The sequence below is a fragment of the Chiloscyllium plagiosum genome, unplaced genomic scaffold (genome assembly GCF_037043375.1).
Source record: "Chiloscyllium plagiosum isolate Xiang-an unplaced genomic scaffold, Cpla_swu_hap1 HiC_scaffold_48, whole genome shotgun sequence".
NCBI classification, from domain to species: Eukaryota; Metazoa; Chordata; class Chondrichthyes; order Orectolobiformes; family Hemiscylliidae; genus Chiloscyllium; species Chiloscyllium plagiosum.
In genome coordinates this window covers 12,133,669-12,157,309 of record NW_028270186.1, presented here as the reverse complement: position 1 = coordinate 12,157,309, position 23,641 = coordinate 12,133,669, and the positions used below count along the sequence as shown (strand labels likewise).

Below are 23,641 nucleotides of genomic sequence, written 5' to 3'. Positions count from 1 at the left end.
AAAAAGCTCCAGGAAGCATTATTGGCATGAGTCGGGAGTTCATGGAATGCCCTGCCAGTAGCAGTGGTGGATTCTCCCTCTTTATGGGCATTTAAACAGGCTTTGGATAGGCATATGGAGGATAGTGGGCTAGTGTAGGTTAGGTGGGCTTGGATCGGCGCAACATCGAGGGCCAAAGGGCCTGTACTGCGCTGTATTTTTCTATGTTCTATGAGATGATCCCACCAATAACTACAGTTTGGAGTTTACCCTGCTATAATAGAGCACAGAGCAGTGACCGCAATATTTGGGCCTCGTACAGGATACCTTTGCTAGCAATGAACCTTCTGTAGAAGTGGGTGTTGCTGCTACAAGTGCACACTTAGACAATTCCATCTTGTGTGGGATTGATGATGCATTGTCTAGATTACCATTGCCAAATGAGTCAATTACAAACAGTCCTGATGTAGGTATTTTCTACTTCAAACAAGTAGAAAACATTCTAGGAATGGCAGGATAACTAAAGAAGTCCATTGGAAATCATCCGCTGCTATCCCACGAGGTGGACATGGGACTTCATGACAAGATCACAGGATCTACCCAAGACTGAATCCACTTGTCACTTGGAAACGAGAACTATCCACACAAGCTGGATGTCTCCTGTGAGAAATGAGGGCTATCATTCCAGCACAGCTAAAGAAATGTGGTGTTAAATCAACTACACACTGAGGCATCATCACAATGAAGGAGATAGTCAGAAGCTGTATCTGGTAGCCAGGACATTTGATTTGCAGAAATGATAAGCAAATGATATTTGTAGTAATGAAAAGCAATAGGCAGACAGTCCCAAACTACAACTGGAAATCAAATGTGACTCCCCTTTCTCATGTGTCATTCATGGAAAGCAAATGTTGCTGCAATTGCCCTCAACAAGATGGTGGTGTGAGTTGTGTTTTAGAATGTCTATAAAACTAGGCCATTTCAGAAGGCAGTTCACAATCAATCAGTCATCCAGCTGTGTGTCTGCAGTCAGAGTGAACTCAGATTGAATAAGGATTGCAGATTGCTATCCTTAAAGGACAGTGGGAAAGCAGACCAGTGTTTACACTAATTCAGTCAATATGAGTTCACCACTAACTTTTCAATTATGAACAAATGCCATCTGTGTCTGGCAAAAGCTTTAGGATCCTAGAACAACATTGTGGCGATGTCACGGAGCTGCTCATGTTCTCTGATTTTGCCAAAGATTGTCACCGAGGTAGACAAACAGGAGACTGGAAGGACACAGCAAGCCAGGCAGCATCACGAAGGGGAGAAGTCAACATTTCCACTCCCTGATGCTGCCTGGCTTGCTGTGTCATTCCAGCCTCCTGTTTGTCTACTTTGGTTCCAGCATCTGCAGTTTTTTTTGTCTCAAACCAAGATTGTAGAGGAATTGAGTTCCAGAGTACTGAGGTCATGTTGCAGTTGTATAAGACTCTGGTGCAGCCGCATCTGGAGTATTGTGTGCAGTTTTGGTCGCCATACTATAGGAAGGATGTGGAGGCACTGGAACGGGTGCAGAGGTGGTTTACCAGGATGTTGCCTGGTATGGTAGAAAGATCGTATGAGGAAAGGCTGAGGCACTTGGGGCTGTTTTCATTGGAGAAAAGAAGGTTTAGGGGTGACTTGATAGAGGTGTACAAGATGATTAGGGGTTTAGATAGGGTCGACAGTCAGAATCTTTTTCCACGTATGAAGTCAGCTATTACAAGGGGGCATAGCTTTAAATTAAGGGGTGGTAGGTATAGGACAGATGTTAGGGGTAGATTCTTTACTCAGCGAGTCGTGAGTTCATGGAATGTCCTGCCAGTAGCAGTGGTGGACTCTCCCTCTTTATGGTCATTTAAACAGGCATTGGATAGGCATATGGAGGATAGTGGGCTAATGCAGGTTAGATGGGCTTGGATCGGCGCAACATCGAGGGCCAAAGGGCCTATACTGCGCTGTATTTTTTTTATGTTCTATTGTCACTAGTCACTCCCAGCGTTCATTCATTTGATACAATGTTTACGGTTCTGACAGATTGAGGATTTTGGTCAATGTATAATTTACATTGAGCCAGATCTGTTGAATCGAGATGAACACATTCACCTTACAGTTACCAGGTACAATGAAGGTTTTTCCATGCTCCTATATCCATGTTAACTGATGCAGACAGATCATACAACTTCTGATTCAACCCAGTGGGGACACCACCCACAGAAGTCAGAATCAGATGTGGTTCTCTACAAATAACTGAAAACTTGCCCACCCTGCCTCTCTTTCAAACGGAGTACTTTTTATTTAGAATTAAGTTCACTGAGAAAAAGTACCCAAACCACAAGACACTGAAGAAAACTGTGCATCTCAACTGTCAAAAAGAAAACAAAGTCAAATAAATTTTCATTTTATAATGGAATGAACCATGTGTTGTTCAACTTTTGGTGTTTTACCTCATTTCAATGACTTCTTGTCGACTGTCTTCATATTTTTGTTTCCATTCATTTGCCTCTAGTTCCTTAGCTGCAATCTGTAAAAAAGAAATAATGTGTCATGCATATCTATTCCATATAGAGTCCACCCTTTCCAAGCCATGTATTATCTTGTAAGTTTCTATTAGATCTCTCCTTAATCTTCTAAACTCCAATGAATACAATCCCAGGATCCTCAGCCATTCCTCGTATGTTAGACCTACCATTCCAGTGTGAATCGCCGCTGGACACGCTCCAGTGCCAGTATGTCCTTCCTGAGGTGTGGGGACCAAAACTGGACACAGTACTCCAAATGGGGCCTAACCAGAGCTTTATAAAATCTCAGTAGCACAACAGTGCTTTTATATTCCAACCCCCTTGAGATAATTGACAACATTGCATTCGCTTTCTTAATCACGGACTCAATCTGCATGTTTACCTTTAGAGAATCCTCAGATTCCCTCTGTACTTTGGCTTTACGAATTTTCTCACCGTTTAGAAAGTAATCCATGCTTCTATTCTTTTTCCCAAAGTGCAAGACCTCGCATTTGCTCACATTGAATTCCATCAACCATTTCCTGGACCACTCCTCCAAACTGTCTAGATCCTTCTGCAGCCTCCCCACTTCCTCAGTACTACCTGCCTGTCCACCTAACTTTGTATCGTCGGCAAACTTCGCCAGAATGCCCCCAGTCCCTTCATCCAGATCATTAATATATAATGTGAACAGCTGTGGCCCTAACACTGAACCCTGCGGGACACCGCTTGTCACCAGCTGCCATTCCGAGAAAGAACCTTTTATCCCAACTCTCTGCCTCCTGTCAGAAAGCCAATCCTCTATCCATACCAGTAGCTCACCTCGAACACCATGGGCCCTCACCTTGCTCAGCAGCCTCCCATGTGGCACTTACCAAAGGCCTTTTGGAAGTCGAGGTAGACCACATCCACTGGGTTTCCCCGGTCTAACCTACTTGTCACCTCTTCAAAGAACTCCAACAAGTTTGTCAGGCACGACCTCCCCTTACTAATGTTGCAACTGTACCTTAATCCACCAGTTCTTCTGGTAGCTCATTTCACACACACAAATCACTGCAAAAAAAAATTGCCTCTCATGTCTTTTTCCTCTCACCTTAAAAAAATGTGTCCCCACTCTTGAAATCCCCCATCTCATTCATCTTATCTACACCCCGCAGCATTTTATAAATCTCTATAATGTCATCCCTTAGCCTCCTACACTGCAGTGAAAAATGTCCCAGCCTATTCAGCTCTCTATGTCACTCAAACCCTCTATTCCCAGCAACATCCAGGTAATTCTTTTCTGAACATGCTCTCCAGCTTAATAATATCCTTCCGATAACAGGGAAATCAGAATTGGTTAAATTTTTTGTTGAGTCCTGAAGCGAGAAAGCGCCTCAGTGGAAAATGTGGTTCTCTTCCCAGTTTGTGTTAGTTTCATAGGCCGAGGACTCTAACACACATACGGTTTAGAATTCAGGGTTTCCAGTGGCTTGTGTACCAGACTGCCCTCCCCTGTGTGGAAATGGACAGGAATGGAGTTACCAGGAGAGGGCAGCTGAGGGACAGAGAAACTTCAAACATGGATCTTAAACCTTGGTGAGAAAAAAGGCAGATCACAGAAGACAACTGGATAACATGCCAGATTGTCTGTTCCTGCTTTTGGCATCTCTACAAATGTGACAGCTTGGATTTAAATCATTTTCAACACAGTAAAATGTTGCCATCACGGCACAGGAGCAAACTAAATTTGACACCACAGACTGCTGATAATTCACATGAACAAAATTATAATGCTTTCAGGACCAGTCTGAAGGAGAAGACAGGGAGGTGGAGAGCCAGAGGGCCTTGGCAACTGAAGGTCTGTCACTGGGATGTGCAAGAGATTGCAAAGAAAGAACAGAAATCTCAGAGCACCTTAAGGCAGGGCACCATCAAATTGACTGCTATCTGAAAACAGGGACGGGAATTTTTGTCTGCATTACAAAACAGAGTCAATGAAGGCCTGCAAGCTCAGATGTAACGGGAGAACAGGAGTCAGTGCGAGTCAAGTATGGACAGAGTTTGGGGAAGCTCCAATGAATGGAGCCTATAATGTGTCTGGATTGTCAAAGATTGAGGGAACAAAGGCATGAGTGACTATTTCAGCAGGAGACGAGATCCATTGCCCATTTTTCCAAAAACCTCTTTTGGGAATGTGGTCGTCACTGGCTGGGCCAACATTTATTTCTCATCTCAACTTGCGCTGGGAAGGTGGTGATAAGTGGCCCCCTTGAACTGCTGCGGTCCATGGGAGTGCAAGGACAACTATAGTGCTGGTAAGGAGGCAGGTTCAGACTTCGACCGAGCAACACTGAACAAATGGCATTCGAATTCCACGATTATAGGTGACTGAACACTCAAGACAAACTGATGAAACACCATTTCCACTTACAGCAAGTAACTGGATGGAAATCAGGAACAAGGAATTTGCCCAATTGTTTCATGTCTCTGACCATGGGGATAACTACACTGAATTCAGATCAGCAGGGTTGAACTGAAACTCTGCTGGTTTTTATTTTAAACGCCCAGAATCAAAGCAAGGGAGGATTTTTTTAACCCCCCCAGAAAATTCCCAGAATTAAGTGAAGGGACTGTGTGACTGATAATATTTCAATGTTTGGTTGGTCTGTGGAGATCAACAACTACCCATTTGAGTCAGAACGTGGTCAGTCTTCAAAAACATCAAATTCCCCTCAAAAGCCCAGATCTGCTGTGAACAATTCTCGAGATTTCCTGTGAAAAAAGTCATTGGCTTCTCGTTGCCGACCAGTCACAAACCCAATGTTTACCAATGTTTATCAATAAAGCCAAAGAAATTAGAGGCATCACCTCTTCTCTGATTAAACTCAGGACAGCGGTCTTGTCTGCCTGGATGTTGTTCAGCTCGTTGCCCACTGACCCTTCCATCTCACTCAGAAGTGCTTTAAACGAGAGGATGCTTTCCATGCTGCACACCCCAGGGGCTGGAATTTGCTGAAGGAGAAAGTAAACACTTGTCACCTCAATGCCCCTCTTCATCAACATCTTACGTTTTGAATAAGACACAACTGAACAAACAGTCAGTCAATTGGTTGGGCTGCTAACTCTCCCAGGATTTGCCTGGAGTCTTCACAAATTGCATCCAGAACTCTGCTGTGAGGAATCCAGGACCAAAGGTGATATTTCTTACAAATTCTTCTTAATGCAATTATTGAATCCCAACCACGTGGAAGCATGCCTTTCGGCCCGTCGAGTCCACACTGACTCAAATCAGATCCCCCCCCTCCCCACCTTATCCCTGTAACCCTGCATTTTCCCCATGGCTAACCCCCCTAAGCCTGCACATCCCTGAACACTATGGGCAATTCAGCATGGCCAATCCATTCTAACCTGCACATCCTTGGATTGTGGGAGGAAACTGGAGCAGCCAGTGGAAACCAACAGACAGGGGAGAATGTGCAAACTCCACACAGACAGACAGTCACCTGAGGGTGGAATCAAACCCGGGTCCCTGGCACTTTGAGGCAACAGTGCGAACCACTGAACCATGATGCCGCCCTCTTCCATGAGTTGTCACTGGCATTGCTGCTTATCCTAATTGCCACATTAATGGAATTCTTTTCTTGACCATTTCAGAGAGCAATTAACAGTCTACCAAAATTGCTGTGGGTCTGGAGTCATGTGCAGGTCAGACTGAATAAGGATGGCAGATTTCCATCCCTAAAAAGGTACTGGACATGGGTTTTCTGAATATCAATTATTGAATAAAGTTCAAAAATGATTTATTTTAAAATATTAGAGCTGGTTAAAGGTTCTTGGCTTGATGGGATCTATCAAATGATGATCTATTTTAGCTTTTCAATGCCAGTGGGAGGAGCATAGGTGGAGGGGTGTGTTTTGGAGGCGGAGGTGATATGAGTAAAGGACAAGGCACATGGCACCTGAATTTAAGATGCTTGCGTGTAAAATAATGAGGACTTCAAATATTGCTAGACAACAAAGTATATTAAAAGTTTTCCAATCTCGATGTTGCTGAACAGCAGTGATAATAAGGATGACTCACAACTCTCTTGCTTAACTCGATGAAGCCCTGAAAATTTATCTGCATCATGATCAAAACACTTTTCAGAAAATCAAACAAACATACAGACTAGCAACCGAGAAGTGAAAGTTTCTGTTGCATGAAAGTATCCTTTCAGTCTTTGTCTGCTGGAAAGAGAAGCCAGACGGCAGCACCAAACACAGGTCTGTTCTGTATGTGCCCTTGGTCTGGATTAAAGCAGTTTCTACACCACCTGGGTAATCTCATTCTGCACAAAGATAATCCAGTGCTCATCTGCCACTCCTCTGCAGGAGCCAAACAACTATTCAAACAAAGTTGGGCAACTTGCAGACTTTGACACACTCCCTAACAAAATACATACTGATTTAACAGCAAAGTTCAGAGTGTCACACAAGCACATATTTTGATATTGAGTAGGAGAGCAGGTTGCACGGTCGTTGAAAGTGGGGTAGCACAGTGGCTCAGTGATTAGCACTGCTGTCTCACAGCGCCAGGGTCACATTTGGGCGACTGTATGGAGTTGGCACATTCTCCCCATGTCTCTGCATGTTTCTTCCGGATGCTCCAGTTTCCTCCCATAGTCCAAAGATGTGCAGGTTAGGTGGATTGATTTGCTAAATGGTCCCATACTGTCCAGACATGTGCAGACCAGGGAAATGCAAGGTTACAGGGACAGATTTGGGGGGGTGAGTCTGGGTGGGATGGTCTTTGGAGGTCAGTGTGGACTGCTCCAAATGGCCTGCTTCGACACTGTAGGGATTCAAAGAAGGTACTGTATGTGGTCTCCTAGCAGGTTTTGACCAGGTTCTTTTCATCTGACTTTAGTCAGAGCCAAAGAATCAATTCTCTTTATTGTGGAATATTACAAGACAGCACAGCACAGGAGATGAGCATGTGTTTCATTTAAATTTTGCTACATATTTCAGGAATCAACAAGAAAACAACACTGTTTTGTCCCATTAAACGCGGAGCCCCCTTTTACCCACTGACTGTTTACCCCCTTTTCTGTATTGATCTCATTCAACACACTATAAGAACTTGTGTCATGGCAAATTGGGAATACAGTCATCAGGCCCTAAGTGCAAAAAAAAAAGTCAGTTTGTAAGTGGAAATCTCAACCTTTGCACTAATTGTCAATTCATCACCAAGATGTCTACAGGAATAGTGCCAGAAGACTGGAGGATAGCAAACGTTGTTCCCTTGTTTAAGAAGGGGAGTTGGGACACCCTGGTAATTATAGGCCAGTGAGCCTTACTTTGGTTGTGGGTAAGGTGTTGGAAACGTTATAAGAGTTAGGATTTATCATCATCTGGAAAGGAATAATTTGATTAGGGATAGTCAACATGGTTTTGTGAAAGGTAGGTCATGCCTAACTAACCTTATTGAGTTCTTCTAGAAGGTGACAAAACAGGTGGATGAAGGTAAAGTGGTTGATGTGGTGTGTATGGACTTCAGTAAGGCATTTGATAAGGTTCCACACAGTAGGCTATTACACAAAATACAGAGTTTCGGGATTGAAGGTGATTTAGCGGTTTGGATCAGAAATTGAATCTGAAAGAAAACAGAGGGTGGTGGTTGATGGGAAATGTTCATCCTGGAACTCAGTTACCAGTGGTGTGCTGCAAGGATCTGTTTTGAGGCCACTGCTGTTTGGCATTTTTATAAATGATCTGGATGTGGACGTAGAAGGATGGATTAGTAAATTTATGGATGACACTAAGGTAGGCAGAGTTGTGGATAATGCCAAAGGATGTTGTGGGTTACACAGGGACATATAGAAGATGCAGAGCTGGGCTCAGAAGTGGCAAATGGAGTTTAATGCGCAAAAGTGTGAGGTAGTTCACTTTGGAAGAAGTAACAGGAATGCAGGGTACTGGGTTAATGGTAAAATTCTTGGCAGTGTAGATGAACAGAGAGATCTCGGTGTCCAGGTGCATAAATCCCTGAACGTTGCCACCCAGATTGATAGGGTTAATAAGAAGGCATGTAGTGTGTTGGCATTTATTGGTAGGGGGATTGAGTTTTGGAGTTACAAGGTCATGCTTCAGCTGTACAAGACACTGGTAAGGCCGCACCTGGAGTATTGCATGCAGTTCTGGTCACCGCATTATAGGAAGGATGTGGAATCTTTGAAAAGGGTTCAGAGGAGATTTACTAGGATGTTGCCTGATATGGAAAGAAGGTCTTATGAAGAAAGGCTGAGGGAACTGATGCTGGAGAGAAGAAGGTTGAGAGGTGACTTAATTGAGACGTATAAGATAATCAGAGAGTTAGATAGGGTGGACAGTGAGAGTCCTTTTTCCTCAGATGGTGAAGGCTAACACCAGGAGACATAGCTTTAAATTGAGGGGTGATAGGTTCAGGACAGAAATCGGGGTAGTTGCTTTACTCAGAGAGTAGTAGGGATGTGGAACGGCCTGCCTGCAACAGTAATAGACCCGCTGACGTTAAGGGCATTTAAATGGGCATTGGCCATACATATGGATAATAATGGAATGGAGTAGGTTAGATGGGCATCAGATTATTTTCACAGGTCTGCACAACATTGAGGGCTGAAGGGCCTGTACTGCGCTGTAAGGTTCTCTGTTCAGATTTGGCATTTCAGACCCAGTGCTACAAAAAAATGCAAGGAGCGCATTTTTGATTGCAAATCCGTGGAAGACAGAAGGTATTTTGTTTCTAGTCAATTTGTGCATCAGTCAAGATGACTTGTACAAAACTGGAGAACTTCAAAACTTGTCTCCCAGTTTTCACATTAGGTTTATCCAAGGCAGCATTAATAAAAACCCTTTTGTTGTGCCTGGTGAAACAATTCCAAATTCTGGCCTGTCTTCAGTGAGGCTGACCTGAACCCTGATCTGCATTTCCAACAACTATTACAAGCTTCATTTCTTTTGACTCTTCCACTGACTGGTGAGCCAGAGCCCCTTTAAAAATCCATCTGCTGCACAGAATTATAATGAGAAAATAGCCTTTCTACTATCCATTTCAATTAGACTTGGAAGGCTCACTGAAGTGAGTATTGTGTGGGAGCTGTATTCACATGCTCCTCTGAGTTTGCAGTGCCTGAGTTTTAACTGTAGGACTCGGCTGTTGTCCAGACCAAAAGAGTTTCATCATTTTAATCAGGGCTCGATTCTAAGAATCAAGAAAACAAAGCCACAAAATAAAATGCTGCCAATTTATGCAGCTGCAGGGGCCACATATCCTGTAACAATGCTTGGTACCTGCTGAAAACGCCAACAAAACCAAGTCATTGGAGGGAAATGACCTTTCTGCCACTTTTCAGACTTGAACTGGAGCTATACCAGTTCCACAAAAATGTGGGAAGTCACAACAGAGTGAAATATTGGAGCAAGGTCCTCAATCAAAGGGCAAACAGAACTTCCCAGTCGAATTTATCACAATCCTGAAACCACACACCCTCGTTGGAATGCAACAAGGCTGACATTCCAGCCAAAGTTTCCAACTCATCAATGAGCTATCTATCTATGTTCAGAGAATCAGACAGGGCTGATTAGATAACCCAGTGGTAAACTCATGTCAACTGGAACAGTCACATCCATTGGCTCATGCAGTTTGATAAGTATACATGTGAATAAATCACTTCATCATCCCTCCCCACCCCCACCTTTCAATGATCCAGAATACCAACATTTCTGGTCCTCAAACAATGATTCAAATTAATTGTCCAATTTCATGGTCAACATGGAAAAAAGCTAATGTTTCCTCATCTTCTTCATGTATTTTCAAATGGTAGCATTTATCACTCTTCTTAGAGTCACAGAGTCAAACAGCAGAGAAAAAGACCCTTTGCGCCAACAAGTACATGCCGAACATAATCCCAAACTAAACTCATCTCACCTGCCCGTTCCTAGCCATTTACCTCCAAACCTTTCTTATTCATGATTCTATCCAAATATCTTTTAAATTTTGTAATTATACCCACATCCACCATTTTCTCAGGAAATTTGTTCCACACATGAAGCACCCTGCTAAGTTTCTCATTCCCTTTCCATTTCCATTTCATCTGTGACCACTTGTCTTGAACAGAGACTGAAAATTAAAGACTTCAGTGGGTGTTGGGAAATCCTAGGATTTGAAGTCAGAAGAGGAGAGGCACAAATCTTTCATGGGTTAAAAAATATACACTGAACAGATGCATGTCCCTCATCATTTTCATCAATTTTTCTGAAACGTTGACCATCATGCAGCAAAGATTGAAGAACTCCTCTTCTACATGCTGTAACCCATTTCCTTCTACATTAGATTGGCCAATGGGCTGAGGAGTGGCAGATGGAGTTTAATTTAGGAAAATGTGAGGTACTGCATTTTGGAAAAGCCAATCAGGGGAGGACTTACATACTCCAGGATAAGGTCCTGCTTGAAAGTAAAGTTGCAGGTAGATAAAATAGAGAAGACGGCATTTGGTATGCTTTCCTTTATTGGTCAGAGCATGGGTATAGGAGTTGGGAGATCATGATGCAGCTGTACAGGACATTAGTTCGGCCACTTCTCAAATACTGTGTGCAAATCTGGTCTCCTTCCTATTGGAAGGATGTTGTGAAACTTGAAAGGGTTCAGAAAAGATTTACAAGGATGTTGCCAGGGTTGGAGGATTTGAGCTAAAAAGTGAGAGGTTGAATAGGCGTAGGCTGTTTTCCCTAGATCATTGGAGGCTGAGGGGTGACATTATTGAGGTTTCTAAAATCATGAGGGGCATGGAGAGGATAAATAGACAAGGTCTTTTCCCTGGGGTAGGGGATTCCAGATTTAGAGGCCATAGGTTTAGGGTGAGAGAGGAAAGGTATAAAAGGGACCTAAGGGGAAACGTTTTCATGCAGAGGGTGGTGCATGCGTGGAATGGGCTGCCAGAGGAAGTGGTGGAGGCTGGTACAATTACAACATTTAAAAGGCATTTGGATGGTTATATGAATAGAAAGGGTGCTGGCAGGTGGGACTAGATTTATTTCAGATATCTGGTCAGCATTGACGAGTTGGACCCAAGAGTCTGTTTACATGCTGTACACCTCGATGACTCTATGATGAAAGGTTTTCACTTGTAAATTTTGTTGAGAAATGTTTTAGATTTAGGTTTAAGTTGGTGGATTTACTCTAAAAAAGTGCAAAGGTGATGGTAACTTTTTGTGCCATGTAATTGGTACCCATGTTATTTTAACTAGCCATCAACTAGAAAAAATCTTCCAGGTGTGCAAGCCAATGAACTGGAATTGGGAACCAGTCCTGGAAATTTTCTGTAACTTTGAAAACAGCTTTGTGTGGGATTCTCACCAAACAAGGTGGAAATCTTCAGAACATGAACATTCTGGGACAATTCCCATATTTCTGGTTACATTCCCATTAATTTGAGAGTGCTAAGTTCAACTGAGAAAGCCAGTGTTACAGTAAAAAAGCTACAAGAATTTCTTCAAGTACATTGGTAGACCTTCAGATACTTACAGGTGACAAGAGTGCATTTTTTTCCTGCTGGTCTATTTCTTTGGATTTAGCCAAACCTGGAAGTGAAACAAAGACGCATTACATGGGCATATGAAGAGTTTTAATGTTGTTGTATGGATCTCATATGCTTGATGTGGATCAGCTCCACAAAATAATTTACTGAGAAGATAGAAAGCCATCCCTCAGAATGTCCTTCAGCTTGAGGGATCATATAGTGGCACCAGGTATCATACCAGCATGGAACCAGATCCTTCGGTCCAACCCGTCCAATGCTGACCAGATAAGGGTCGTTCTGTTATAACGCACGTTTTATAAACATAAATTCACTGTAACACGATTGATGAGTTGGGGATACTGTTTCCAAAGCGCGAACTTTTAAAACGCGTTGGCTGCAAAGCAATTACATCACCAACACTTCAAGTGCCGTTTCTAAAGCGTGATTTTCTATAGTGTGGGGTTGCACAAGAACACAACCATTGCATTATAGAAGCACTGACTATATTCTAAATTAATCTAGTCCCATTTGCCAGCACTTGACCCATTTCCCTCTAAACCCTTCCTGCTCATTTACCTATCCAGATGCCTTCTAAATGTTGTGATTGTACCATCCTCCACCACTTGCTCTGGGAGCTCATTCCATACATGCACCACCCTCTGCATGAAAAAGTTGCCCCTTTTAAATCCTTCCCCTCTCACGCTAAACCTCTGCCTCTCTAGTTCTGGACTCCTGTACCCCAGGGAAAAGACTTTGGCTATTCACCCTATCCATGCCCCTCATGATTTTATTAACCTCAGTGTGGGGTCACCCCTCAACCTCTGACGCCCCACAGAAAACAGCCTCAGCCTATTCAACCTCTCCCTTTAACTCAAACCCTGCAGTCCTGACAACATCCTTGTAAATCTTTTCTAAACCCTTTCAAATTTAACAGCATCTTACCTTGAGTAGGGAGAGCAGAATTGAATGCAGTATTCCAAAAAAGTGACCTAATCAATGTCCTGTACAGCCGCAACATGACATCCCAACTCCTGTACTCAATGCATTGACCAATAAAGGTGGGCGTACCAAACACCTTCTTCACTATCCTGTCTACCCGAGACTCCACCTTCAAGGAACTGTGAACCTGAACTCCAATCGTGAATGGTCAACCACAAATCAATATTTTGTCATTTGGTGAGTTTCCAACACTCAGTATTTCAATTGAACGTACAACGCATGGTTTCCCCAGGTGAAAGATTGAACACTAGCAGAGACAGACTGGCTTTTCTCTGTCTGAGTGACTTGTCACAGAAGGGAATGCAAATATGATGAGTGGTTACCTGTATGCTCATTAATTTGGGTTATGATTTAACAGCTGAAACAATGGGACAAGAGGAAGGAAAGCAGCTTGGATTGTTTTAGAAACAGAAATCCATGCTGAAAGTCCAATCCTGGTGGTAAGTGAGAATTGATCAGCATATAGCTGAGTGTGGTTATGCCACATGCCACAGGTATTGTGCATTCCGTAATATTTTAATGAACTGGAGTTCTACACATGCAGGTTCTGTGGTTCACCACGTAGCAAATAATTAAAACCTCTTGTTGCAACAGCAAGAGTTCAGTCATCAACCTGACGGACTCACGTTGCAGCATGACAGTGGGTCCCACAGAATTGCAGGCACTGTAAACACAGGGTGGGGCACCTCACTTTCATCTTCCCCAGCTGAAGGAGTTCTCCAGTCCTGCGGTGTTTATTTTTTCCCTGCAGCAGAGCGATTTTCAACAATGCCCCCAAGAACTGAAGAAGCCACATCACAGGAGCTTGGTTACACAACGAAGATGGCATTTTAACAAACAGCATCTTCAAATTTTGCTTCGAGGGGAACACCCTGTTGCCTCTTTGGTTGCTCTTGAGTTCAGCAAAGGGTCAACTGTGCCAGTTTGAGACCTCAGCATCATCATTATCTCAGTGCATCTCCCACATCATTCTGCAAGTTCTGTAAACAGCCTATTTTCAGTGAAACTAGAGCCAATGTACCATTGTAGGCAGTTTGATGATATAGTTTCTTCCAGCACAGGAAGAGGCCATTCAGACCAAGCTGGATTACAATACAGCAATCCAGTCAGTCTCACTCCCCCACCTTATCCCCATACATGGTAACTTCCTTCAAGTATCCACCCAGCTTCCAACTGAAATCATCGATTGCTGCAGTTTCCACCAACGTTGTGGGGACCATCTTCCAGGAACATAACCAGCTAGACTTCTCGAACTGCTCCCCCACACCAGTGTCAATGTCCTTTCTGTTCTCAGCCAATGGTCATTCACTTTCCAATGAGAAAAGGACAAAATCTATAGCATGCACACAGATAATCTTTGTGCATTATTTACCTCAGTCACACTGATAAAACCAAAATTTCTTTGGTTTAAAACTTCATACTCTATTTCTGAACACAAGCCTTATAAACATGTTTGTTCTCAGTCTGTGGCTCATCAACAGCCTCAGTCAGCAGGTGGAAATATTGTTGCCTCCCTCACCTCACAGCTTATTGAAGATGTTTCAATGGAAATCTAGCTATTTTACACCAACGTTTCTTCAGCTAACACCAATGAGATGCTTGGAGGTCTTTTTGTTATCCCATCAATTATTTTACGAGATTCAACATGGTCCTCACTCTTCTTAAAATCTCCTCTGTGGCACATCACGAACACACAAGCACATGGTGTGGAACATACACCAACGATGGTGATCATTCAGGTCTCCAAGCCTGTCCCAACATTCAATCAAATCACAGCCGATCTGCAACCTGTGCCCAAACCCTCCTTTGCTCAATATCCCTGACTGCGTTTCAATAATAAAAAAAAGTGTATCGATCTGAAACTTCAAATTAAACGGCATAAATTTCCATTTGTGTAACAGTCTTCCAAATATCTACCACCCTGTGTGCAGAGGAACATCTCCCATTTCATTGCTAAAAAAGGTCTGGCTCTAACCTTTAGACTATACTTCCCAGTCCTAGATTTCCAGAAGCAGCAGAAATACTTTCTCATAAACTTCCCTGTCAGCTCATTTAAAAACTTGGAATGAAAACCTCTTCAAATCCCAGGAAGTCAACCACAGGCTTTGTGTCACTTGTCCTTGCAATTTAGAGATGGGTCAAATTCTGCCAAATATAGACAGCACTCCTTATTGGGTGTCCTTCTGAAGGTACAGAACTGAACACAGTATTTTCATCCTTATCCAAGCAGGGATTTGTATATATGCAAGGTTTTTGTCTGAAGGCCTCATGGTAATATCAACCATCCCAGCCCAGGGAGGGATAATCTTTGCAGAGAACAGGGAACAGTAAATAGCACGGCTGACAATGGTGCAGCATGTCCCAAATGAGTCAGAACGTATGCCAACCTTCAGAATGGGAACTGACCCCAACATGAGAATGAGACAGCACGTGTGTGTGTGCGTGCGCGAGAGAGAGGAAGCGTGTCGTGTGAGTGAGCGCATGTGAGTGAGAGAGAGCGTGAGAGAGAGAGAGTGAGAGAGAGAGAGAGCGTGTATGAGTGGAGAGAGAGTGCATGTGAGTGGGAGAGAGAGGGAGCATGCGAGCAAGAGCGAGGAAGTAAGTGAGAGAGAGCGAGCATGTGAGTCAATGAGAGAAAGAGAGTGTGTGACTGAGAGAAAGAGATTGTGTGTTTATGAGACTGTGTGTAAGTGTATGTGCGTGTGTAAGTGTGAGTGTCAATGTCGGTTTGTGGAAGAGATCATTGTAGGTGATTTATTGCCTACATAGCAGCATCAACCAGCAATGAAGTAGGCAACTTCTCCTCTTTAGAATGAGTTCACCACCATACAGACTGTTTGGCAGGTGGCACAGACTGTAGCATTGCTACACATTGCCATCTGTCTGAAAAAACAAATCTTCCAAATCCTCATCACCTCAAAGATAGTCAGATTTTAAATTACTTCTGCTGGCAAACGGAACTAAAATAACATCAAGTTAAAAAGTGGAGGATTAGAGCTAGAATTTATTTGCATATATCTTATTAAATACAATTTATAGCCATTTCTCATAGTGACACACTTCCAGGGCAAGTGGGAACTGAACCCAGACTTTCTAGCTGAGAGGCAGGAAGATGCCAGAACACCCTTGGATTTTCCATATATCAGAGGTTAGGTAAATTTACGTTTGCTGGTTTGTTATTAATATATCTCACCCATTAACCCTCAATTAACATTCAACCACCCCTGATTCCATGTTCCACTTGGCCTCAGGCACCCCTGCTGGACCCAACCAGTTAATAACCACCGCCAGAGTTGACAGAGAGCTATTCAGAACTGGTTATATCTGATGTATGAGGCTCCATTTCAAGGCAATTTTCAGGACTGTATTCATGATTTGATGTTACCAATTATTTCATCAGTTTGTCCCCCACTGAGCAACTCCTGAACAGGTCCCAAGTCCAGGCCAAGAAGAATAATGCACATTTTGTTTAGCATTGGCCCAAGTGCCTTCAAACATGTTTCACATTGTGCAACACTAAAATTAAATGCACCAGTCCAAAGTGAAGCTCAGAGTCAACCCTTTTAAGGGATGTTTGGCTGTCAGTCAGCTCACTTACACAAGACACATACTGCATCATGGAGAGGGCTGTGTATAAATTAAACAAGCAACAATGGTCAGCTAAATCACATGGATGAGTCAAACATCAAGCAATAGGATGAAACACATGCAACTGTGTGACATTCTGCCTGGCTTCAGCTTGTAATCTATTATCTCACACGTGACAACTTCACTCAGCATCGGTTCAATCAAACTCTGCCATTACATAACAATGAAGACCTCTCATGCTCTCCAGTCCAGAGATTAATTTGCATTCAAGTATGGGGCCAGAAACGAATGCATCACAACTTAAAGTCCCAGCATGTGAGGTGGCCATTTGGCCTACCGCGTACGTGCTTCGAAAAGGCATCCCAACTTGCAGTCCATACCCCTCTACACTTGTGACTGCAATTAACCATCCAAATCTCTTTTCGGATCGTTTAAAGGATCATGAATTGGTGATCCAGGCAGAATGAGCACTAAGTGGTATTTGGCTTCAATCTCACGTGACCTGCAGTGAAAACCCAAAGCAACATTGGCACTGTACTTAAGCTAACCCTTTGTGTAATGCAATGATGCACAATGGCACTCACTCCATCACAAAGTCAGAATTATATTGCACTTTAGCCCAGTAAGACACCTGAAGACATTTCACAGGAGCTTTATCGAAACTAGACGCTGCCAAGCCACAAAATAAGCTTAAATGTCAGATAACAAAAATCACAAGGAGCGTCTTAAAGGAGGAACACAAAGTAGAAAGGGCAAAGTGTAGCAGAGAGCATCCCAGAGAAAGGACCCAGGCAGCTCAAGGCATAGCTGATGATGCTGCGCAAGTTATAGTCGTGGACATGAGACAGGACAGAAGTGAAGGAGCTCAGAGATTTCAAAGGGACATAGGGTTAGAGATTCCGGAGTCGAGGATGTAGTGGAGGTTTCGAAGTGATTTAAAAAGACATGAATTTAAAAGCAACAAGTGAAAGAAACAAGTTGTTTTTGGAACTGCAGTTAACTTGAACTTCTCATACTTTTCCAATTGTGACAGACAAGAGAAACGCTCACATATCTTTGAACTTTCACGAGAAAGTTGTGGCTTGTCCCCCTGCCCACCATCCAAATAATCTCCATAGTACAGTAGTGGCACAAAGGTACATGTTATACAGACAATATGGCACGAAGAAATGGATGAAGCAACAAAATATATTCACAGGACACAGTGAATGAAGAAGACAAGAGTGCCTGTCTGGAATGAAAAATAAATGAAACATTAACAATGTGCACAACATAAAAGCTTTTATTCAGCTTAAAAACGTTTATGGCTTCCCATTTTCAGTGGGTCAGTGCACTAATAACTTCAGCATACGTGCAGCATGTTTTTGGGCAAGTGCGAGGAAAGAGCTACTCTCACTGTCTCTGGGACCATTTCTGGCCAGCTTCAGTCACACGCATTTTCTAAATGCAGTTTTGCCTGATTACAAATAGACTCCAACCTCAGTGTGTCCCACTGAAAGTCATTTCGCAGAATGCCTCATCATCAGAACTTTCCAACAAGTACTTAGACATGGCTTGGCTGGTGGTGAGAAGGTGCACGATCCTTCATGTACACCCTGTTGGTCTGTGCCACCGTACACTGCCCTGGTAGCAGCTGCATTGGGGTTAGAGACTGTCAGATATCTCCGAGAATATCTGGTGTGATCCCCAAGATACACACAGAGACAAACATCAAGTCCATCTGGAGGACCATTAACTCAGTGAAAGATATTCTTTGCTCTGCCCAGAACATGTCAGTCTTTGCTCTGCCCAGAACCACTGTCTGAGGGCTTCCTGCTGAAGTTAAGTGGGACCCTCCAGGTGTCGCAAATGTAAACATAGTATCGTATGCATAAGAGATACCTTTGGCTTGCTTGCATAGAGTCAAACTCTATCCAAATGTTTGCTTGTTTCCTTGGTATGCTATTATACAGTCACAAACACATACACAAAGATATTTTTATGAATAAAGCACATCTTAGTAATGAAAATAAATGTCTCACTTGGCAATCCATCACTGGCTCCCTGAGGTTACTGACATTTCACTATTCAGTCCCGGTAACAGCCCACAAAGTTTAAGCTTGCATGCAATCTTCTCAGTAAGGGACCTGTACCAGAGTTGTTTTAACAGCATTGAAATCTTCATCAGAACTTGCAGAAAATGTGAATGGTGCTTTCAGTCACCCCTTGACATGGGTGGCAAATGTAATGGTTGGACAGCGAGGCTGCTTAGGCAAAATGCTGGCCTCACAAGGGAGCCCCTGGGCACTAATGGCCCATGAAATCTCCAAACAGACCTCTTACCTTCCAAAGGGTCTAATAATTCTGGTTTAGTGGCAGTTGCTGGATGGTTGGAGCATTCAAAGTACTCTGTGTCATCTTCCACTTGAGCTTTTGCGTCTTGGCAGGGCTGTTTTTGATTGACGGATGTGGTGGAAGCCAGTTTCTCTTCATCAGTGGCATGCCTCTCTCTATGGGCAAGGTCAGGGACATCACACCTTTCAATGGGCTCAGCATCCTGAAATGGAGGCAACAGGCTTTAGTTCTTTTTAGTGCAAGCTCCTGTCTACAACTATGACCTGCTGAGAACAACAATTTCCTTGTGTGCTGACCAGTGTTGACGGTTTCTGCTGAATCCAATGAAAAGTACTCCTCTAATTTGGAGAAACAATTTTACTGGGATTTTGAGGAACTTCTGCCACTGAATAATTTGAAACCTTCAGGTTTTCACTCATTATCAATATAGTGGTTTTCTAGAAACTTCTGCCTGCGAATTTTGAGCCAAAGATAAAATTCCAGCAGTCTTTTCACCAAATCAGCAGTTAGGAAGTGGTCTTTGTGTTTGGTGTAGGGGGTTATGTCAGAGACTGTAGTGATTCTTGTCCAGATATGACCTGGTTAGTTTGAGAGATCACTGAACAAGTGCTAACACGGTAAGGGGAGCGCATGAGATTTACACACTCAGGATACAATAAAAACTGCTTTGCACTTTGGCATGAACTAAATTACAGCGTTGTTGCACTGCTCAAGGGAGATACAATGGTTCAAAAGTCAGCCCATTACCAGCTTCTCCAGGGAGATTCAGGATGATTAATGAACATTGGACCAGTCAGTGACACCAATAAAGCAAGCAAGCAAGCAAAAAAACATTCCATATCATCTGTAAATACTGGTTACACAGTAAAATTGGATATCATTCATCAGAATAAATGCTCAGAACAGAACGGTGAAGGGAAACAATAAACTTAGAGAGAGAAATTGAATACCTCCTTTTAATATTCTTTTATCCCTCTGTTTCTCCCAGATTGAAATACTTGCCAAGCTTCACCTTGACTTTAAGCTCTTCTTTCACACTTGACTGTATGAATCCATTTGGTTTCAAACAGTACCCAATTTCTCTAATCATTCTGTCCTTGCTGATTGGGAATGGTGGGTTTGTCACTGAGTAGATGAGGGGAGATACTGCTGAAGAATTTTGCATTCTTGCAAACATGGATTGTGTGCCACCTTCAGGTGCAAGTTTCACCAGACGTGAGCCATACAGATACTGAGAGAGCTACTGGTTCATCACGCTTCAATTTTAAACAATGGAGTGGCTTTGCAATTCCACAAGGGTACACTAAACATTTAACCTGCACAGGAGACAAGAATCAGATCTATAAAACCATTGCACTTATCACTTGTGTTCCCTGACACAAAATGTCAAAACTATTTCAGTTTGGTTAGGAAGGCTAGATCACATTGGATCGTGGCAAACCAGACAATTGGATACAAAATTGGCTGGAAGACAGGAGACAGAGGGTGGTGATAGAGGGTTGCTTTTTGGACTGAAGGCTTGCAACAAGTGGTGTGCCACAAGGGCTGGTGCTGGGTCCACTGCTTGTCATCTTTTATAGAAATGGTTTGGATGTGAATATAGGAGATACGGTTAGTAAGCTTGCAGATGACATCAAAATAGATGGTGTAGCACACTACCTCAAGGAAGATCATCTCAGAGTACATTGGGACCTTGATCAGAAAGGCCAATGGGCCGTGTATGGGAGATGGAGTTTAATTTAAATGAGATGTTGCATTTTGGTGAACTAAATCAGGACAGGACTTATACAGTTAATGGTAGGCAAAAGTGAGGACTGCAGTTGCTGGAGATTACAGTCGAGTGTGTGGTGCTGGAAAAGCACAGCAGGTCAGGCAGCGTGTGAAGAGCAGGAGAATCGATGTTTCGGGCAAAAGCCCTTCATCAGGAAGGGCTCCTGATCAGGTAGGGTTCCTGATTCAGGGTTTTTGCCAGAAACGTTGATTCTCCAACCCCTCGGATGCTGCCTGACCTGCTGTGCTTTCCCAGCGCCACACTCTCAACTTAATGGTCAGGCCCAGGGGAGTATTGCCAAACAAAGAGACCTAGGACTGTAGGTGCATACTTCCTTGCCGTTGGAGTTGCATATAGACAGGGTGGTGAAGACGACGTTTGATATGCTTGTCTTCGTTGATCAGAACTTTGAGTATGAGAGTTAGGTGGTCATATTGTGGTTCTCCAGGCTTTGGTGAGGCCACTTTTGGAATATTGTGTACAATGCTGGTCCTTCTATAGGAAGGACGTTGTTAGACTTGAGAGGGTTTAGACCGTTACAACAAATGTTGCTGGGACTGAAGGGCTGGAGTTAAAAGGAGAAGGCTGAATAGGTTGGGACTTTTTTTCCCCCTGGATTGTCAGAGGCTATGGGGTGACCTTCAAACATCACGTTTTATTTCCTAGCCTTCACAATTCCCTCCAGGAAGGTCTCAACCAGAGATGTTGTTGCTGTTACATCCAAACCACCAGCTGGGTGGTCAACATTCTGATTGCCCTCAGATGCCATCCCTGACTGTACGCACATCACTTTGTGGCAAAGTAGGAGTGATTCGCAACACATTTTAAGATGCACAGTTTGTGATGAGACCAATGAAGGAAATCTCTTCTTGATGGGCTGGGAAATCACCAAACCCTGGCAGAAATAGGGATTTGCCCCTGGATAGAATAGTCCACTCAGGTGGTGGCCTCCATGACACCATTTCCTCCTAATCTACCTCTAGTTTGCAGAAAGCAAAACTGATTCAAATCAGATTTGTTTCAGCATCCACTAATTTGATCCGATCAGAGGTTTTCTATTCACAGGGTCAGGAAGCTTATTACAAAGCCACAATTTGTCAGTGCAGGGACAAACCAGTTCTGTTTGTGTTTGACAACACTCCAACAGATTTGGGGGGGGTGGGGGGTGGGGTGTAAACTTTGACAGGAATTGCCCCAGGTGTTTGCTGTAATGCATACTGGAGACCAGTGAACACCCATGATTTCTCTGAGAGCAGTGTTAACAAGCAGCCCAAAGTCCCAGGCAGTGCTGATTATTACTTTCTGAACCACAGAGTTAAAAAAGGAAAAGTGGGCAGGACAGTGAAATGCTCAGCCTGTGTGTGTGAGACATGATGTGCCCATCCCATTTAATTACAGCCTGACCATCAATATCCCCCATGGCGGTATTGAAGATGTTGGCAAGCTCCAAAATGTGCCTTAAGACCATGTTGGAGTCACACTGTTCCTTTGTCTTGAAAGGGCGGACACACTTTTAGTAAACAAGCAAGGCAATCAGTGTTACATTGAGTGTGCTGAATTTACATTTTGATGCAAGGTTAAAAGGTTGCTGGCATGTTGTACCATTATCAATTGCCAATATTCACATATGAGCTTGTCGAAATGATACACATTTGCCAACATGGCCATTATGAAACTTGACAGCAGCATATTGCACGTGAATGGTCTGGAGGTATATTGTAAGACTTTAGCAGGCATTATTCACACATGTATAAAAGGAAAAGGGTTATGAAGAGTCAGCTTGAACTCAAAACATTTCTATTTCATTCTCTACAGATGTGCTCAACTTGCTGAGTTACTCCAAAACTGTTTTCATTATATAAAGTAACTCTTCCTTTTCCTTACGCACTCATAGGAGGTAGGCATTTCTGGCTGGGTCAATATTCATTGCGAGCCCTAGTTGCCCTTAAGGAGGTGGTGGTGAGCTGCATTAGGTACTTCTGCAGTCCATGTGCTGTTGGTGGACCCACAATTTACTCAAATCCACAAAGTTCACTTCCCAGAATCAGCTCTCTCATTGCTATTCATTTCATAACACAAATCATTTTCAATCTTCATCCAATTTATTTTTTGCAATTTCTTTAACTTACATATGTATAGCACCTTCAAAAGAATAACATGCAGCTATGAAGCTGAATAAGAAGGTCCCAAAACATTTAGCAAGAGAGTGTTATCCAACAAGGTTTGACTGAGGGCCTGTCAAATGATTTTAGTACAACAGAAGTTTCTGATTTAACGAAAAGCTCTTCAAAGGACGAAGATGCAGAGAGACTGAGATTCAGGCAGGTATTTCCATCAAACGTTAGAAACAATGTGGCGAAAGTCACAACCATGAATGGCGAAAACAATGAAATATTAGGTGCTTAATGGTCCAGAATTGGAACAGCACAGCTATCTTGGAAGATTGTGGGGCTCATCAAAAGACAGTAGAAAGATAGAGAGGGACAAGGCTACTTCGGGATTTGAAAATCATGACAAGAGTTTAAAAATACAGGTCTTGGCAGATCAGAAGTCAGCATCGTTCAGCAACAGCAAGGATGACGGTTAAAAAACAATTACTGTAACTTAGGATACAGACAGCAGATTTTTGAATGACAAGTGTACGGAAGGTGCTCAAGGTTGGATGCAGATCAACAGAGCTTTGGAATTGCAATCTTTTGAAGTAACAGGTAGAATAAGGTGTGAAAGAAGGCGGATATGAATCCACTCTCAAGTAAACCATCCAACAATCCAAAAGCCTGGTGTCATGGCCACAGCAGGCAGGCTGGGCTATTGCAAATTTCCGTTTGTTACCACACACTGCAGACCAGCAGAGGGCAGCATGAAACCAAATTCAGAGTAATGAACAGAAAGCTAACTCCCTTGAACCGCATGCCAGGCACCAA

The 23,641-nt window shown here is 43.1% G+C and overlaps 1 protein-coding gene across 6 annotated transcripts in view; it reads right to left on the bottom strand.

The window, feature by feature from the left end:
• Window positions 1-23,641, bottom strand: part of tacc1 (transforming, acidic coiled-coil containing protein 1) — a 157,489-nt gene that overhangs the window by 9,872 nt on the left and 123,976 nt on the right. For 5 of the 6 annotated variants that reach the window (XM_087984382.1, XM_043681465.2, XM_043681462.2 and 2 more), the window contains 4 exons: window positions 18,935-19,148; window positions 12,031-12,086; window positions 5,358-5,501; window positions 2,454-2,530 (listed from right to left, as the gene is read on the bottom strand). In XM_087984382.1, the coding sequence (XP_087840508.1) occupies window positions 2,454-2,530; window positions 5,358-5,501; window positions 12,031-12,086; window positions 18,935-19,148 (491 nt within the window). The remainder of the gene's footprint in view (window positions 1-2,453; window positions 2,531-5,357; window positions 5,502-12,030; window positions 12,087-18,934; window positions 19,149-23,641) is intronic. The other variant, XM_087984383.1, reaches the window with a different exon arrangement.